General features: G+C 37.4%; 1 protein-coding gene across 1 annotated transcript; it reads right to left on the bottom strand.

Annotated features, from left to right (window-relative positions):
• Nucleotides 1-556: 556 nt before the first annotated feature.
• On the bottom strand, nucleotides 557-19,854 carry LOC126713221 (protein HLB1). The gene is made up of 14 exons (XM_050412919.1): nucleotides 19,309-19,854; nucleotides 11,257-11,379; nucleotides 10,947-11,016; nucleotides 10,327-10,440; nucleotides 9,785-9,868; nucleotides 8,365-8,415; nucleotides 7,997-8,026; nucleotides 7,729-7,791; nucleotides 7,557-7,622; nucleotides 3,854-3,970; nucleotides 3,577-3,612; nucleotides 2,308-2,427; nucleotides 1,887-2,075; nucleotides 557-824 (listed from the first exon to the last, which is right to left on the bottom strand). Exons 1-14 carry the CDS (start codon nucleotides 19,677-19,679, stop codon nucleotides 714-716), a joined length of 1,545 nt encoding a protein of 514 aa, XP_050268876.1. The 5' UTR covers nucleotides 19,680-19,854; the 3' UTR covers nucleotides 557-713.
• Between the last annotated feature and the right edge of the window lie 84 nt (nucleotides 19,855-19,938).

Here is a 19,938-nt window from a genome sequence, read left to right as displayed (position 1 = left end):
TCCTCTCCATAAGGTAAAATAAGGCACTCCAACTCACATGATCATAAGCCTTCTCAATATCCAATTTAATAATCACACCCGGAACACCACTCTTTAATCTACTATCCAAGCATTCATTTGCGATTAGAACAGAGTCAAGAATCTGTCTTCCCCCAACAAAAGAATTTTGGGAATTAGAAATAAGTTTATCCAAAACACAACGAAGTCTATGTGCCAAGACCTTAGAAAGTAGCTTGTACAAACTACCCACAAGGCTGATAGGGCGAAAATCTCTAATATTGACTGCACTAAGCTTTTGAGAATATTGAAATGGTACATAGAAATGCGTGAAGATCAACATTTATGTTGCAACATAAACTAGACTGGGGTGAAAGGTCCGTTTATTTTATTAATAAGTTGCACGCAAAGCCATGAAAAATAGGTCAATCCAATCCACAGCATGCTTTAATTACTCGCTTCAAATAAAAATGTGGAAGTGTTTTATTAAAGGGGTGAGAGATATCAATAGTACGCTATATCAAACAAACAAAAATTACAATAGCTGAACAATTGAGCAAGCCAAACCAATGACGTAGAAAAAATTGGATTTACCATGACACAGTCCCAAAAATTTTATAATACAATAGTTTCATTCTAGCAACCACATGTCAATAAATTACTTGTTAACAATCTCAACAAAAACAATGCACTGGTAGCACATCTAATGAAAATGATCAACCAGTTATTATACCTGCCAGAACATCACTCTTACCACGTGCGAATATTGTGTAAACTAGACGGATTGCATCAAGCCATCCATCGAGGGATTCCCACGAGTCAGCAACCTATAAAATCAATGAGAAAATAAATATAAATTAACGGGTGCCCTACTTAAAAATCCAGTGCTTCAATCCACTTTTTTTCATTTGAATAAAGATCCTAATATGAATAGTGACCATACTGATTCACTGAAGAACAATAAAACATAATTGTTTTCATCTCCCATATCTTCTAGCAAATTAAGGGAAGTGATAAAAATCTTTTAGGTAATCTTTTGCAAAAGAAAATTTTGAAGAATAAAAAACGAGTATTTTTTTCTTTTTCTTTTTTGCTAGGAAAAGAGTCAAGGAATTTGAGAATGGCATATAGAGCATATAGCTCAGTTTAGCTCAGTCTCTTAAATATTAAAGTGCTGTATATGTTTAGAATTTACAATTTAATAGGAGATAAATTCAACATCAGAAGAAAAAGATTCATATAATGGCATCTTATATGCTTAAGATATAATAAAGACCAGTACGCAGAAAGACAATAAAATTTCAAATATTTCTAGAAACCTGCAAGCTTAAGATTCATATAAAGACCAAAAATGAACAATAAAAAAATGGAAAGCATGGTGCATTCTAAGTTCCTGATATATAGGTCGCTAGTCACATAATATCTGAGCCTGATCTTAGATTTCATCCATGTAATATAACCTATATAACATGAATTTAAAACCAAAAAATCCAACTAATAGAATTAGGAAAAATGGGTGACAAAATGGCATAATTTTTTATTCATCTAGATTCCTGACTTTAAATTTTAATTTGTTACTCCAAGCGTCTCAAAGAGTAATTGAATTGCAGAGTCCTACAGTTTGACATTATAAAGTACTAATCATAACATGCAAATGCTAAGATAATCTTTGTATGGCCAAAAATTATCATGTTTGCTTCCAATGTGCTACAGTGTGACATTCATAGTATTAAACTTCAAATCATAGTATGCAAAATCAGAGATCTTTGGATGGCTAAGAATTATCAGGTTTGAGCTTTTTATTTTTTATTTTTTAAGTAAATTCTAAATTACAACACAAGACAATATAAATATAATATTCTCATTGAAACACAAATCATAATGCTTACCATGAAAACTTGCCCATGAATTGTATCAATGCAGAGGCCAGCACCGGGTGGTAAAGTCAGATCTGCACATGCTGATACAGAAACAATATCTGGAATGTCAACTCCGATGGTCCTTTTGTCCATATTCACTGCATCTCCTGATCTTCCAGAGAGGCTTTGTGCTGATTGTTTTTGCTCAATTTTGCTTATCTGGTGAGAGGAAAAGCAAGAAAAGAAAATGAAGAATAAAGAAAGAACGATCCTTAAGTACAAATGTACAATTTTTTTTTTTTTTTTGATAGGTAATAAAATTTTTATTTATATCAAAAATGCAAAGTGTTTACGATTGTAAACACACAGCAAAGAAACAAATGTACAATTGTTGATATGCAGATTATCTTATTACTTTTACCATACAACAAGGAAACACATCAAAGTTTACCTGATAAAGCCCTTCATGAGTCAAAAAAAATTGTGATCGTTTCCAATCACTATGTGGTGCAACTGGTTTCCCAACAGGTGGTGCAGTCAGATACCCAACTTTAAGATGCGGCAAAGGTAGCTGTCAAGAGTTGAGTTCTGTCAACTTTATTATATAAATAATGATTCCCTCAACCAACATCATTGAAACATACACAGAGACATGCTATTGTTTGATTGAAGAAATAATCTAATTTCATTAGGAAAAATGAAATTATCTGTTAGCTTAAGTTCTTGAACTTGTTGTATTTGTTTCTTGTTCAGAATGTTCACCATCGTGAACATGATGTTCAATTCCTTGACTAAAAGTTTTATTACCTACCAAAAAAAAAATCTAATTTCATTAGGTATGCTAAATGTACCATTGTGAACATACAATCAACCAAAATATCAAGAAGAAAAAGAGGCATGACATGTAGGGGGAAGGGGGGACAAAATAATGGCAGTAATCTTAGTTGAACAAGTGAGGATTGAAAAAGTTTCGGGGAGGAGTTCCAAAACTAGGATGGACTGAAATATTTAGTTCCATTAAGGATTTCTGTCACGAAAACCAGTTTGGTTGTTTTGTAAATGCTGCAATATAAGTCACACAAGAATGGCCTTATAGTTCAAACTAAGGACAAGCTTGATGCATGGGATTAGTAGGGTCAGAACATCACTTGACAGCCATAAAAAACTTGTGCCAAATTTATACGCATATTTCTCAACCTAATATTGAACAACTTAAGAAAGAAAGGTAAATGCTAGAAATTGATTTCACAACTGACCATATACCCAAATTATATGGAGGCAGCCACAAATTTTTTTTTTAATAAAAAGGATAAAATTCACTTCACACCTTTAAGTTTGAAGTCATTCTAGAATGGTCCCTTAATTTTAAAAACTTGCCATTTACACCATTGACAATTACAACATTGTCAATGTGCCCCTTCTGTTATGCCCATCACATTTTTGCTGTTAACCTACCTATAGACAACTCTCTCTTTTTCTTTTTGTATACTATTTTCTATTCAAAGTTACATTGTTTTTGGGTGGGTTAATGGCTCTAACGGATGATGACGGCAGGGCACATTGACATTGTTGTTGTAATACTTATATGAGAGTAAATTGCAATTTATCATAGTCAATAGATTAGAAGCATCCCTAAATTTATATATATATATATATATATATATATAGCTTTGAGGATGAAATAACTCTAAAATTATTATTCCAAAAAGTAAATACTAACCATGGAACGCACCAGCCGCAAGGCACTGCTGTAAACCTAAAACATCATTAGAACATCAATGGAAAAATGAAACCAATGTACGCATCAATAGAACATCAAAAAATAAGGGCAAAGAAAAATATGTTTATTGCAAGACCCTTTAAATCTCACTCCAGATAAGTATTTCTTTTTTCCAACTCTGGATTTCTTGACTGGTTCATGTTTAAATTGAAGACAAATTTTTGTTACCTAAGTACCACAAACAAAATTGTTAGAAACAACAATACATAACGCTTACTGAGTAATTTGGTTTCAAGGCATGAGCAGCTGCAATGTAGATGGCAGATTGGCTATACAATTCATCTTTAGCATTGATGGATCCCCCAGTTCGTAATGTATCCTCTGCTAAGCCATACTGCAGATAATCACTCTATGAGTTTGGGATTTATACTTCACTCAATTTGCATGAGATTCTCAGTAAGAGAAATATTCTATGCGATCCAATGATTCCAATTTAAAGATACTGAATAGAAATATATAAAATTATCTTTTAAATGGATAAGTAGAGAATATATATATATAAAAAATTCTTGATAGAGTTACTTGTTAATTTTTTTTATATTAGCATGTTATTTTACATTAGCATAAGAGTGCGTTTGGTTGGGGAGATTATTGGGGGGATGGAAAATGGGGGAGAGAAAATGGTATTTTTGAGTGTTCGGTTTAGAGAGAAAAGGGGAGGAATTTTGGTGGGGCCCAGATGAATTTGGGGAGAAAGTAGGGAGAATTTGTGTGCCTTTTTGCTTCAGCCATGCAATTACATTTCTATCCTCAATTTTTTTTTTCTTCTCTCTGTGTGTGAGTGCATTATCTCTCACTCCTCACTTTCAGTACCTTTGGATTCCCAACCTGATCCTTATTCTGTCTTTGTTCATCACTCCATCAATGGCATAATTGTCTTAATTGTTTGTGTGGACAATATTATTATCTCCAAAAGTAAGCCCACGAGTAATACTGATTTAGAAAGCTATTTGAATAAGCAATCCCACACAAGACCTAGGTGCTCTTCATTATTTTTCCAGTATTGAAGTTGGTTATTCTTCTCAGGGCATCTTTTTGTCTCAAAGGAAATACATTCTTGATCTTTTGTCTAAGACTGGTCTCTCGGATGCTCAACCTGTCAATACACCTATGGACCATACAGGTAAACTTGATGGCAAGCACAGTGATTTGTTTCCTGATGTTGTCTAATAACGACATTTGGTTGGGAAGTTGATTTGCCTTACCATTACTACTTTTGAAATTACTTATGCAGTTGGTATGCTTAGTTAATATATGCATGCTCCCTGTCAACCTCACTATGAAGCCATTTGTCGTATCTTACATCATTTGAAGGGTGCTCCATGACAAGGATTGTTGTACAAACTCTCTATTCTCTGTTTTAGACAGGTTTTAGTGAAGTTGATTGTGCTGGTAGTCATTTTGATAGACGGCCCACCTCTGGCTATTATACCTTTATTGGTGGTAATCTTGTTACCTGGTGCAGTAAAAAGCATAATGTTGTTACCTATTCTAATGTTGAAGCTAAGTACTGAGCTATAAGCCCATACTGCTTCCGATATGTAATGAGTTCAATCTCTCCTCCGCGACCATCTCTTCCTTCATTGTCCGATTGCTAAGGATCTATGGTTTATGGTTCTGGGTTTATTTGGAGTAAGTTGGGTTATGCCAAAGTTTGTTGTTGAGCTTCTAGCTTGCTGGCAAAGTCGATTTGGTCGTCATTGAAATGGTCATATATGGATAGTTGTTGGTCATCATCGAAATGGTCACTAGATGTGGTGCTTTGTCTTTAGAATTTTTGGGATTTCATGGGTCCCCTTATGTATGGTGTTAGATTTTCTATTTGGTTGGTGGAATTGGTTGGGGAAGCATTCATCTCACATTTAGAATTTAGTTCCGTTGTGTTTGATGTGGTGTATTTGGAAGGAACGCAATCGGCAAACATTTGAGGATTTGGATAGATTCAATGACCAACTGCTTGCTCTCTTTTCTGGTTTCCTTTTTTATTGGGCTAGGGCTTGGGGAGTCACATCTAGTGATTCTCTTCCTTTATTCCTTAGCTCTCTTCTTCTTTGTAACTAGTGCTTTTTTATGTTTTTGCTTTTCCATCTTTTTTTGTACTTTTGATATGCTATGTTGCACGGACACGGGGATACAACAATTTTTGAAAAATAAGGACACGACACGGCGGTTAAATAATTAATTAAATTTTATATTTAGGCATATTTTTTAATATTTTTAGACAAAATACGTTTATGTTTAGAATTTAAATTATGTAAGAACTACAAATAAGTAAACTAACACCCAAAGTAGTACAATAGTACACAAAATCTTCAAGCACTTTCAGTATTCATTTTAGTAAAATCACCTACAATATTTAACTTTAATAAATAAATAAAACTATAGCAGGACACACAAAAACAAATTTATAAGTTATAACTAATATAAAATAAATAAATAAATAGGACAGAGGGCACACAAGCCACAGTAGCAGTTAAAAAAAAAAAAAAAAAAAAAAACAAAACGCGTTATAAATAAGTGAGTAATAGTACATTCAAATTAATATCGGAAAGAAAGAAAGAAGAAGAAAAAAAAAAAAAAAAAAAACAGAGAGAGAACAGAGAAGAGAATCAAGAGATCGGTCCGCGCCGAGAGAGAGAGAGATCGGAAGGGACAGAAGACAGAGGGCACGGCGTCAACGTCGGAGCTCGCCGATCGGCCCGATCTAACTCCGGCGAGGGACAGAGGGCAGCGGCAGCGACAGAGGGAGGGTGCGTTGAGAAGAACTTGAGATGTGGTTTCAACTTTCAGTTTAAGAGACTCTAAACTTGCTTTATTATTTTAGGGTTATCACAAAATCAATGGTATTGGTAAGTTCACCGGTCAAAATCTGTGATTTTTTTTTTTTTTTTCACTGCTGGCATGTCAGATGCATCAGAACCGCGTCGGCGCCGTTTCGGAGAAGCAACAAAAAAAAAAAAGGGGGACACCGCCGGACACCGAAATCTAGCGTGTCGTCCCCGTTCCGGTGTCCAACACATGTCGGACATAGACACGACGCCAAAAATGGCATGTCCGTGCAACCTAGTTGATATGCTAGTGCTACTTTGCATTTAGCAGTTTTTTGAATATACATCTTTCTTACCTATAAAAAAAAAAAATTGTTCGATGTGGTGTTTTCCGAGGAAAAGAAATAGCAGGTGCTTTAAAGATAATGAGAGATCCATGCCAAACCTCAAGTTATTTTTCTTTAGAACCTTTGGACCGATTATTTGCTTGGCGAAACCAATCCTTATATTCAATTCTTGATTTACTTGATTTATGTAATGTACTTGATTTGTTCACCCCTGTACACTTCCTGTGTACTTGGGTGTTTCTTTTTTGTTATCAATAAATCTTATTTACTTATCAAAAAAAAACAAAGACAAATGTATTGGGACAATCAAAGTACTATATTTTTTGCTAACAATGTTGTGTTTACTAAACACATAGAGGTTGACTTTCACTTTATCCAAGATAAATTGATGAAGAAACAAATTGTCACTCACTTTGTTCACTTGGATGATTAGGAAAATGATATCTCACAAAGCCATTAACCTGTGCCTCCTTTAAGCAATTATCTTTCAAGCTGGGCATGTTGATTTGCCTGCTCTAGCTTAAGGAGAGTGTTAGAGCTAATTGTTAATCTTTATATCAGCATGTCATTTTACAATAGCATAAGAGTTTTATTATAAGCATACCATAAACTCTAATAGAAATATGTGCTAAGGTTAGGGATTGATTACGTACTCTCTCTCTCTCTCTCTCTTTGTGTGTGTGTTTTTATTTTCTCATTTTCTCTTTGTTAACCCTCAGTACCTAATATCTCATATTTTATAGCTCAACTATAACAAATATAAGATCATGATATAGAAATATGGAATGATAAGTTAGGAACTGACCAAAACAGTTCCAAGGTTGTAAATTGCCCGATGGAAGTCATATTGCAACCGTATTGCTGCACGGAACTGCATATGAAGACCAGTTAAAGATATCATAAGAGTAGAACTCATGGAAATTATTCCTAGACATCAGATGTATAATAATCCAAGCACTTTAATCTCTCTTTTGTACCTTACTAATTGCAGTTCTTACAATTGTTTGCTTTTCTCGTGCTGGAACAATTGCACTGAGTTCCTAAATTTCACATTAAAACATAAAATTAATCAAACTTCCCAACATAAACACAGATGCTGAAATATTTGGAAAAATGTTGAAATACTCTCAGCACAGGGAACAGAATAAGATGTAAACTTAGAAGAGAGAGAGAGAGAAGAAGAAGAAGAAGAAGAAGAAGAAGAAGAAGAAAATTTTTAAGTAAATGTCAATGTAACTAAAATACCTGCAGAGCAAGTCCCCAATTATTAAGTGCCTGAAATAGATTTCACATGGAGTTAGAACCAAAGAATCCAAACATAAATGATTGATTGTGCTTTTTGATGCATTGAAAGGGGTTTCAGTAAGGAACCATAGAATTGGTAAGAAAAGAAGGGCAGACCTCAATTAAAATGTTCAAGTACCCCATATGAAATCATAATACTAACTTAACAAGCCAAAGCCTTATGGGTCAATGGCATTACCCAATTCTTTCCATAGGGAGAGCCTGGGTTCATATCCCCTTTATCCAGCTTGTTGTGAGTTTAACAAACAAACAAACAAAAAAGCACTTATAAAAAAAAATACTTGCTTAACAAGTTTATTCATAGATACCTGAGGACTGTTCCAGTTGAGTTGGACAGCTTTTTCATAGTTTTTTGTAGCCTGCAATATCAAATTAAGCAAAATGCACTTATATGAGCATTATGTTTTGCTTAGGAAAAATATTGATTTTCTTTTTTATTTAACAAGAAATAGTAAATATTTTTATATGGTTTTTATTAATTTAGAGAAAGTGTACGGTAGAGTACCTAGATGTGGTGGTTTATATATATATAAAGGAGCTACAAGAAAGTATATTAAGGTTAAGAATATGTATGGAGCTATAATTAGTGTGAGAAGAAATGGAAACTTCCCAAATGAGTTCCTATCACAATAGGTTCGGCATCAAGGATTAGCTTTAAGTTCATATCTCTTTGTACTGGTCATGGATGAACATACTAGACTAATTCGAGATGAAGTTCATTGGTGTATGCTTTTTGTGGATGATATAATGTTATTTGATGAACCTAGACATGGAGTGGATGCAACTCCACGCCAAATTGGAAATTTGGAGGGATGATTTAGAATCTATAAGTTTTAGGTTAAGTATAATTTATTACAAGGAAAAACAAAGATGGAGGGGGTTGTAAAATTTGATAGTCAAGAGATATCAAAAAAGGATAGCTTTCGGTATCTTGTATCGATAATTCATAAGGATAGAGAGATTGAATAGGATTGAATCCTTGAATAAGAGCAAGGTGGATGCCTAACTGAAATAAAAATGTTAAGATGGAAAAGTGGACGTAGAAGAAAAGATAGGATACAATATGGAGAAATTTGTTTAAAGGTATGGGTGGCCTCTATTGATGAAAAAAAGAGGGAAAGTCACTTGAGATAGTTTGGTCAAATGCAAATAAGAGCAATCAATGCACCAGCAAGGAGTGATTTTATTCAAGTTGAGGGAACGAAAAAATGTAGAGAAACACTAATACTAGTAATTAAAAAGACATGTAAATTAAGGAAGTAATATAAGTATGATTTTGGATAGTATAGAATGGTGCAGAAAACTACATGTGGTCGACCCAAATTAATCTATTAATCTATTGAGGATCCATACCCCAAAGTTTTGGGACCAAGGCTTTGTTGTTGTAGAGTTTGTTTTTAAAGAGAAGAATAAATAGTATAAACAACTTAGGTGGTAGACATGAATGTTAAATATAAGGAAGAGAATTTTTGTCAAGCATCATTAATGCCTATACGGTGACTAGAGGATTATTTTCTATCCACAGTGCTTTCATTTTTTGGTGTTTGTGTGTGTACCAAAAGAAAAACACAGTCGTATTCTCTTCTGAAAATTATATCCATATCCAGGCCAAAAGTCAGCTTGACACAACGGCAGCAGCAGGCAAAAGAAAAAATAGAGATGGGCAATGGATGTTTCAACATATGGAAATCAAAACTATGACTGACAACTAAGATCATATAATCAAACCTGCTTCCATAGTTCTTCAGCCTCCTTTGTACGACCACGCATTTTTGCCCGATCAGAGATCGCTATAGCCCAATTATAGAAAGCCTTGCAAGTAAGATAGCATATTACTTTTTCACATGATATAGATCATAAATAGAAACTTATACAGAAGTATCCATGTACATATGTACAAACATGAAAAATAAGATCTGCAAAGTATGGAAACTGTAAGATGCCCCATTTTAGCATAATTCCCTTACATTTTACCAGGAAGAGTACTATATATATATATATATATATATCTCGCAAACTTGGGCAATCCAAAGACCCAATTGACAACAGATTACATGGTCATAGATATCCAAAGGGTCTGGCATAATTACTAACAGATGCACTCTAAGCATCCTCCGATTCTCCATGCAAAAGGCTCCCCACCCCAAGTTTGTTAAATGGTATAGATGTTGTACATAGCAATCGTGCTGGTTGCTAATACTACTTCTCAAATCCCATTTTCACCAGTCATTTAATAAGATTGTCAAGTGCATAAGGAGTTGTGAACATACATCATGAAGCGTAGGGCAGAGATGGGTAGCCTCATCATACTTCTTACAAGCTTCCTCAAGCAAAGCATCTTTAGAAGGTGAAGTAGAATCTTGACTAACATTATCTGCACTTTCCTGCATACAATATGAGAATCATGAGACAAAGTAAGATGCACTTTTGAGTAAATACAGTGCACTAAAATAACAGTAGCAAACAGACTTTCTCCATCACAATAAACAGGGAAACTCACTTTACGGTAAATAATTGGATGAAATAACCCAAATGTCGAATATCACTTTGTGTTTTATATTAAATATGTTAACCCCATTTCAGGTAAAATGTAAATTTTAGTCAAGGAAACCTACTGTAACAATTCTCCTTAGAAATCATGACCTAAATAACCAGATTAGGAGTTCCTCAACCAAAAAAAAAAAAAAAACCAGATTAGGAAAGTGCCTTTTCTCACTATAATGTGCCCCAAAAACACTCTTGAAATACATCATGGTCATGAATGTATTACAGATAATAAGTTAAGTGGGATAACACCAAAGCTGTCTGGTTGAAATTTTAGGAGAGTGAGAGAATAATTAAATCCATTGATGTTAAAATTATAAGAATAAAATGAGATGGTATTTTGGACCTGAAGAACCAATGCCCAATTGTATAGTGCATCATAATCTTCTGGATTTCTCTCTATTGCAGAAGCATACCTACAAAATTTAAGTATAGATAAAAATTAATAAAAAAAAATTGGAAAAGCAAGACTCTGAAACATCCTAATGATCTGATTGCATATAGATTTCCAAGTGTAAGCCAGTGCTTAGACATATTAGACATCATGTAAGAATTCCGCTAGGACACAATGAACACAACCAATTAATACTTGTTTTAACAGTGAAAAGAAGGTAAAAATAGGAAAAATGCCTTCCAGGTTTTAAGAATGACAGTACCTCCTAGCAGCAAATGTAAGAATCCGTTGGCGAGACCGACCTTCCTCATCTACTCCCGTGACACTACTAATTAGGTCCATGGCAGCATCATTTTGATCCACATGTTGCTGTGGGCTTTCTTGACTAAACAATCAAAAAGCAGAGAGTAAAAAAATGAAGTTTTTGGAGAAGAAAATAAGTATACATCAAAAGTTAAGACTTCATACTTGTAGATGAGTTCGAGAAGAGTACTACAACAGGATAATTTATGAAATATGTATATATCAAAACAAAATGGCAAACCACCTAATCAGAATTATAGTTTCAGTAGTAATTGATGGGTCTGTTTGCTATTTTGAACTTGCTACCAACTCAGATTTTATGCATAGAAAATAGGACTGCATACGCTTGTAGAGTCGGGCACCAAAAAAAAAAGAATCATTGCAGATTCAGTAGCATCTAGAGATTTCAATATGTACAGTTCTGGATAATTGTTGTCAGCTATACTTAACTAGACACCACAAAGCTTAATTTTGGCAGAGCAACCAAAAGCAAGTAATGGTGTTCGTAGTTTTTTTATCGAATCCAAATTTTTTCAACTGGTAGTAGAGGAAGGGGGACAGTTTTTTTTCTGAGGATTTTTGAGCGGAGTAGGTACTTCATGAAGTCAGTCTTCATGGGTAAGAATGTGGCACTTTGGCTGATGAAGAGTATAGAACAGATAGTCGTTGGGATCAGTCCGAAGTATTTTTATTCGTTCAAGGAAGGTGATTTAGCCTACACCCTCCAACGGAGCTCCAATTCTTTTGGCTTGTTCCTACTGTCGACTGAACTTAAAATTGGTGGGTCTAGGAGGTCCATTATTATTCCAGTAGGTAGAGGAAAGAATGGATGGAGGGTTTTTGGGTTAGAGTTAAGGAAGATGTTGGAACCTGAAAACTATGTGAACGGTGGGACTGGGCAGCCAAAATTTATGGCTCAGCTTCATAAGGTTAACTTAGGGGTTCAACCTTTTAAATCCTTTGCAGACATGGTGCGTGGGCATGAGGTGCAAGTCAGGGGTAGAACCCAAGAATTAAACAAAAAATGTTGAGCGAAGCGCCGGAGTGCTTACCAGGTCCAACGACCCTAGAAGGTAGAGTTGTGGGTGCTAGGCGCAGTACAGAGGGGTTGAACATTGGAATGACAAATCTGGTAGGAAATAAAAGGAGATCTCTGTTGCATTTCAAATCAAATTGGATTGAACATGCTTATGGAAAAAAAAGTGAACTGGGGAATTCTGACTAGGCAAGAAAAAGCTTGACAATAGAAGTGATTGGGGAAGGAAAAAGGAGGGGTGGCATGGAATAAAGGTGGTCTGAAGAGTTCCTAATGGGTATCAAGAGATCAGAGGGAGCATGTGTCTAGAGGTTCACAGGTTCACAAATTCCCTAGGGTTGGTTCTGTCCAAGATGGTCCTCTAGTGGGCCTTCCAATGATTTCTTTTCCAGAGCCCACTAGCCCAAGTTGGACGGAAGTGGGTGAAAGCCCAACTATGGGGGACCCGAGATCTTTAAGTCTGGAAGCCCACGCTTTAGTGTTGTCCGAAACAACTCACGAAGCTTCGCTTGCTTTGGTTGCTCTGGACATCGCTGAGGAGTCACCGGCGCCACCGGAGAAGGCTGGCATGGCGCAACAACAAGCTCTGATGTTGACGGCGGCGAGCTATTCGGCGAAGGCAACGGTGATGGAAGGAATTCCCTTTCCCGATGGGTTTCACGCCGGGGCTTCACCGGCGACACTGGATGGGGCTATTTCAGCTCCTTTCCACCCAACCGAGCATTTGGGTTGCCATGCGGAGACGTCAGCGGAGGATGAGAGCCTTATTTCTAGGGGGCTTTGCGCCGTTGACTCTCCGTTCACACTGGGTAAGGCAGTAACAGAGGGTGACAGGGCTTTAAAAGGCCTTGAGCTATCCAATTACGTGCTGAGCCCTCCGAGAGTTGGGATTGAGGATTTGGGTGTGCTGGGTGGAGATGAAGGTGGTCAGGTTGAGGGTGCTAGTGATATTCAAGGGTTAGACACCTCCTAGCAAGCTAACCAATCGGAGTTGGCACTGACTGAGGGCCTGGGTGATGTGGTTAGTTCTTCCCCCTTGATGACTATTAATCCTCTGGAGTTGGTTGTGACCGCTGAATTGAATAGTAATTCTGAGGTGATGAGGTTTGATAACACATCCAATGTCTCTAATTGGGTGAAACAGAGACTTCCCGGTTTCAGCAAGATGATGGGGCTCCCTTTGTGTCAGCATAAGAAGAGGTGTACTATGCTGTTAGACAGAGTTTAAGGCAGCCAATCTAGTGCACAGGAAAGATGCTGCCCACCGAAAAGCTGTCTCCAAGGATAAAGGGAAAAGGGAGTTGAGGAATTTGATTTCCTCGGTTAATTATGATGGAAGATAGTTTTCTTTGACAGCATTTCTGAGGTTGTAGTAGGGAGTTTACAGTTTCAATGAAGTTAAAAATGATGTCATAGAATGTTCGAGGATTGAATGATCTACGGAAACATTTGATAGTTAGAAATTTATTACAGGAATGGAATTGTGATGTAGTTTGCCTTCAAGAAACTAAGCTTGCAGGCATGGATAGACAGTTGATTAGCAGCTTGTGGAGTTGTCCCTATGTAGACTGGGTAGCGTTGGATGCAGATCAGACAGCTGGTGGGGTTTTGATGATGTGGGATAGAAGGGCTTTAGAAAAGCTAGAGGTTATGGTAGGTCAATTTTCCGTATCAATTCGGTGGCAAGGTTTGGGTGATGGTTTTATTTGGGCATGTTCTAGGGTTTATGGTCCGAATGATAATAACTTAAGGGGGCAGATGTGGGATGAGTTGACTGGAATTTAGCAACTTTGGGAAGTACCTTGGTGTTACATAGGGGATTTCAACATTGTTCGTTTCCCAAGCGAACGGTTGGGGGATCACGTCTTACCCCAGCTATGGAGAATTTTTTTGAGTTCATCGAGGAGCTTAGCTTGATAGATTTGCCATTGGAAGGAGGTAGTTATACATAGTCGAGTGGTTCAGATCAGCCTTCGATGTTTAGGATAGACAGGGCTCTGGTTTCTTATGATTGGGAGGATCACTTTTTGGATGTGACCCAACGGGTTTTACCTCGCCCTATTTCAAACCACTTCTCCATTTTAGTGGAGGCAGGAAGGATATTAAGGGTGAAAAGTCCTTTTAGATTCGAGAACATGTGGCTTAAGACGGATGGGTTCAAGGATAGGATTCACTCTAGGTGGAATCGATATTCCTTCTCAGGTACCCCCAGTTTTGTCCTTGCCAAGAAGCTGAAGGCTTTGAAGGAAGATCTAATTCAATGGAACCGGAGTGAGTTTGGAAATGTAGAGCGTCAGAGAAAAGAATTGTTGGAGGTTTTGAAATTATTGGATGTTAAGGAAGGGGAGTTTGGCCTTTCTGAAGGAGTTAGGTGAGAGGGTTTTGTTGAGATCTCAAATACAGAACCTCATCTCATTGGAAGAAGTCTCGTGGAGATAGAAATCGAGGTTGCTTTGCATTAAGGAAGGAGATAACAATACCAAATTTTTCCACAAGGTGGCCAATTCTCGTAGAAGATATAATCATATTAGTATGTTGGAGGTGAATGGGGTTATTTATGAGGACTAATCCGAGATGGCAAACCGAGCTGTACAGTTTTATAAAAACTTGTACAAGGAGATAGAGGAGTGGAGGCCTTTTGTGGAAGGCTTGGAGTTTGATCAAATAGAGGGGTTGGAGAGGGACTAGCTCGAACGGAGGTTTGAACAGGAGGAGGTTCTTTGATTGGTTAAGGAGTTGGAAGGAGATAAAGCTCTAGGTCCTAATGGTTTCTCTTTGGCTTTCTATCACCATTGTTGGGGAGTTGTGGAAGGAGATGTCTTAGTTGTGTTTGAAGAGTTTTATCAAAGCTGTGTTTGAAGAGTTTTATCAACACAGTAAGTTTGAAAAATCCCTTAATGCAACCTTCATAGCCTTAATCCCTAAGAAGAATGGTGCCTCCAATATTCAAGATTTTAGACCTATTAGTTTGGTGGGGAGTGTTTACAAGATTTTGGCTAAGGTATTGGCTAACCGCCTGAAAGAGGTTTTGGATCAACTGATATCTGAGTCTCAGAACAGTTTTGTGGGCGGTAGACAGATACTTAACTAAGTTCTTATTGCTAATGAGTGTATTGATAATAGGGTGAAGAGTAAGCTTCCGGGAGTTATTTGTAAATTAGATATTGAGAAAACCTACGATCATGTGAAATTGGGAGGCTCTCCTTGATTTGTTGAAGAGAATGGGCTTTGGGGTGAGGTGGTGTAGGTGGATCCGCACATGCATATCTACAGTCCAATTTTCTGTCTTGTTTAATGAGTCTCCTGTTGATTTTTTTGGGAGTTCGAGGGGTTTGAGACAAGGGGACCCACTATCTCCCATGTTGTTTCTGGTTATGATGGAGGTCTTCAGTAAGATGATGAAAAGAGCTAAAGGAGCTGGTTTGCTCCGAGGGTTTAGGCTGCTGGTAGACAAGGTGGAGGGGTAGGGGTCTCGCATCTTTTGTTTGCAGATGATACGATTCTGTTTTGCGATGCAAATAAGGAGCAGATTCTACATGGTTGGATGCTTCTTCTTTGTTTCCAGGCAGTGACAGGTTTAAAGGTTAATGCGTTAAAGAGTGAGATGGTTCTCATTGGAGAGGTCCCTAATGTCTTTGTCTTGGAAGAGATTTTGGGATGCCGGGTTGGGTCTTTGCCTATGACCTATCTTGGTATGCCATTGGAGGCGTCCCATAAGTTTCCCACTGTTTGGAATCCTATCTTGAAGAAATTTGAGCGTAAGTTGGCCGGTTGGAAGAGGATGTATTTGTCTAAAGGCGGAAGACTAACGTTGCTTAAAAGCACTTTATCTAGTCTTCCCACTTATTATTTATCTCTTTTTACCATCCCTACGCATGTGGCCAATAAAATTGAGAGGGTGCAAAGGGATATCTTGTGGGGGGACTCCAAGACTCATTTGGTGGGTTGGGACAAGATGTGTGCAGCTTTGAAAAATGGTGGGTTAGGAGTTAGGAATTTAACTACTTTTAATAAAGCCTTATTAGGGAAGTGGCTATGGTGGTTTGGGATTGAGGAGACAAGGCTTTGGAGAAGGGTTGTAGCTTTAAAGTTTGGGGAGGAATGGGGGGGATGGTCATCCAAGCTAGGTAGAGGGGTACATGGGTGTGGCTTGTGGAGAAGTATCCGCATGGGTTGGGAGGACTTTAGCAAAAATATTCGCTTTGAGGTGAGGGTGGGAGATAGAGTTAAGCTTTGGACAGATCATTGGTGTGGGGATTCTCCACTTCAATTGACTTTCCCGAGTGTGTATGGGATTGCATCCAATCAAGAGGCATCGGTGGCCTCTTCTCTTGAACGGTTGGGGATAGAGGAACGGAGAAGCTGGGATGTTCATTTTATTCGGAGACCTGATGATTGAGAAATGGGTGGGGTGGATGAATTTCTCCGTACTTTGGACTCAAATCTTCCTCCCTCTGTGAATGGAGATCATATGCGAAGGAAGTTGACAAAGAATGGAGATTTTGATATTCGATCATTTTACAATAAGTTGAGAAGTCCATTGCCCATTATTTTTCCTTGGAAAGGCGTTTGGAAGGTTAAGGTTTCTCGGCATGTTTCCTCTTTGTGTGGACTGCTGTATGGGATAGGATCCTTACAAGTGACAATTTAAGGGGTAGAAGGATGGATTTTGTTGACTGGTGCATCATGTGCCGGTGTAATGGAGAGACGGTAGATGATCATTTTTTACTTCACTATGGTAAGGCTAATCGGTTGTGAAGTTTGGTGCTTAGATCTTTTGGGATCTCTTGGGTCTTGCCAAGATCGGTTGCGGGTACTCTTTTTGGTTGGTGAAATTGGCTTGGAAAGCATTCGTCTAGCATTTGGAATTTAGCTCCTTTATGCTTAATGTGGTGTCTTTGGAGGGAGTGAAACAGGAGGACATTTGAGAACATGGATAGTTCGGATAACCAGCTATTGGATTCCTTTAGTGGCTCTCTGTTTGACTGGTCTAGGGCTTGGGGACTCACCTCTAGTGATTCTCTCCCTAGTTTTCTTAGTTCTCTCCTGTGTCATTAGTATCTTTTCTTTTCTTTCTTCTTTCTTCTCTTTCTTTTCCCTTTGTATTTTCTCTCTGCCTTATGTTTTTTTTGCATAAGGTAGTGTTCTTGAATATATATCATTATTACTTATCAAATAAATAAAAAACCGCAATCTCATCTCATTGCAAATTCAGTTGGATCTAGAGATTGCACATATACTGTTCTATATTAATTTTTGTCAGCCATACTTAATTAGATGCAGAAAAGCCTAATTTTGACAAAACAACCAAAAACAAGTCAATCATGGCAGCAATCTCAAGTCAACTGTTCTATATGATGTTGTCAGTGATACTTAACTAGACACAGTGAATCCTAATTTTGACAAAACAACCAAAAACAAGTCAATCAAAGCAGCAATCTACCACCATTGCAAATTCAGTACAATCTAGAGATTGCATAATCATTTCTTTTGAGGAGTGAGCACCTCTATGAGTGCATTCAGTTTGATGTGGGCTAAATTTGATTTTGGCATGATTGTTGGTGTGAGGATCAGCCTTTGAAGCTGCTGTTTCCTGTACTGTTTGAAACCACTGTGGATAAGAATGCTTCTGTGGAATCATCTTTGGAGAGACTTGAGGAAGGGGGGAGGAGGAGTTGGCATGTGGAATTCAAGAGAAAGAAATTTTAATGACTGGGAGATTGATGCGGTGGCTTCATTTTTCCATCTATTAGATTCTCATATTCCCACCAGGGAGGGAAGTGATAGGATGAGGTGGAAGTTAATGAGTAGTGTGGATTTCACTGTTCGCTCTTTTTATGAGTTTTTATGGAGCTCACCATCAATGTCCTTCCCTTGGAAAGCCATTTGGAGAACCAAGGCTCCTAGGAGAGTTTCTTTCTTTGTGTGGACAGCGGCTAGGGGGGAAATTCTTACCTGCAAGAACCTCATCAAGAGGGTTACTCAGTGGTGAGTTGTTGTTGTATGTGTCGTTTTAGTGGGGAGACCTTGGATCACCTCTTGATTAATTGTAATGTGGCCTCTAAGTTTTAGAGTTTGATATTTAGGATGTTTGGGGTTCAGTGGGGTACTACAGGAGAAGGTTCTTGATTTATTAGGTGAGTGGCAGAGTAAGGGACCTAATTCAGCAATCTGGAATCTTACTCCATCATGTTCGATGTGGACTATATGGAAGGAGAGAAATCGGCAGACCTTTGAAGATGTGGAGTGCACATCAACACAACTGCAAGCATCCTTCGTTAGTTCTCTTTATGAGTGGTCCTCTATGTCAGGTCTCACGGATACTAACTCTATTCATTCATTTATAGATTCAATCCACATGTAGATAGTTTTCCATTTGTAATTCTTTAGGCTACTTTGTGACCATTTTCACAAGGTAATCTCGTTTCAATAAAATTATTTTTCCCTATTAAAAAAAAGATTGCACATATACTGTTCTATATTAATTTTTGTCAGCTATACTTAACTTGATGTAGCAAAGCCTAATCTTGACAAAACAACCAAAAACAATTCAATCAAAGTGGCAATCTCACAACATTGCAAATACAGTATGATATACAGATTGCGCATATACTGTTCTATATAATGCTGTCAGCTGTACTTAACAAGACGCAGCGAATCCTAACATTGGCAAAACAACCGAAAACAATTCAATCAAAGCGACAATCTCACAACATTCCAAATTCAGTAGGATCTAGAGATTGCATTATATACAGTTCTATGTAAATTCTGTCAATCAGAATTCAAATTTCAACGAAAACACCGGGATCATATCTTTAAAAAGCTCATCAAACAGTAATTTATTCAACAGTAATTGAATTTGAATCATTTTGATTTCAACTAATTCCAAAACAATGAGATCTATCATTTCCACTCTATTAGCTAAATTAAGCGCGTATTAGTGTTGAATTTGAAAGAGTTAATCGAAAAGCTGACCTGTAAGGCGAGGTGGCATCGGTTTCTTCGGTTTTCAAACCGTGGAGCAACTCTCTCATCGTGAAAGTTCGGCTCCCTTCGTCTTTGCGCAGCTCCGGCTTCGAAATTTGAGCCTCTTTGTCCGTTGCGTTCTCGGATCCATTGGATTGGATCGGACTTGGTTTCGGATCTTCGGGATTTGGATCCGCATCGGTGATTTCTGGTTCTGGTTCTGGCTTCGGTTCTGGAGCCTCTTGCTCTGGTTGTGATTCAGGCTGAGGCAGTGGGTCTGATGGTTTGGGTTGTGGTTCTGGTTCTAATTCGGAATTCGAGTTTCGTTCGGGTACGACTCCGTTTTGCAATTCGGGTTCTTCTGGGGTTGTAGTGGACATTGTGAGGTTTTTTTTTTTTTTTTTTTTTTCTGGGAATTATGGCAATGAGAAAGGCGAATGGAAATGCAAGCTTGCAAAGTGAAAGGTAGAGCTTAATTAAAACAAAAGAGAGAAAAAATTTAACGTACTCTTCAGTCTTCACTGTTTAAAGGGTTGGTTTTTTGCATTTTTAGAAAATGGATTCCTATTATTTTTATGGGATTTATTAAAGTGTAGCTTAAAGTATATATTAGTAGGTTATTTTAAGAATTTTTTTATG

Source organism: Quercus robur, chromosome 2, assembly GCF_932294415.1.
Source record: "Quercus robur chromosome 2, dhQueRobu3.1, whole genome shotgun sequence".
Lineage (NCBI taxonomy): Eukaryota > Viridiplantae > Streptophyta > Magnoliopsida > Fagales > Fagaceae > Quercus > Quercus robur.
This window is presented reverse-complemented; position numbering and strand designations above follow the sequence as displayed.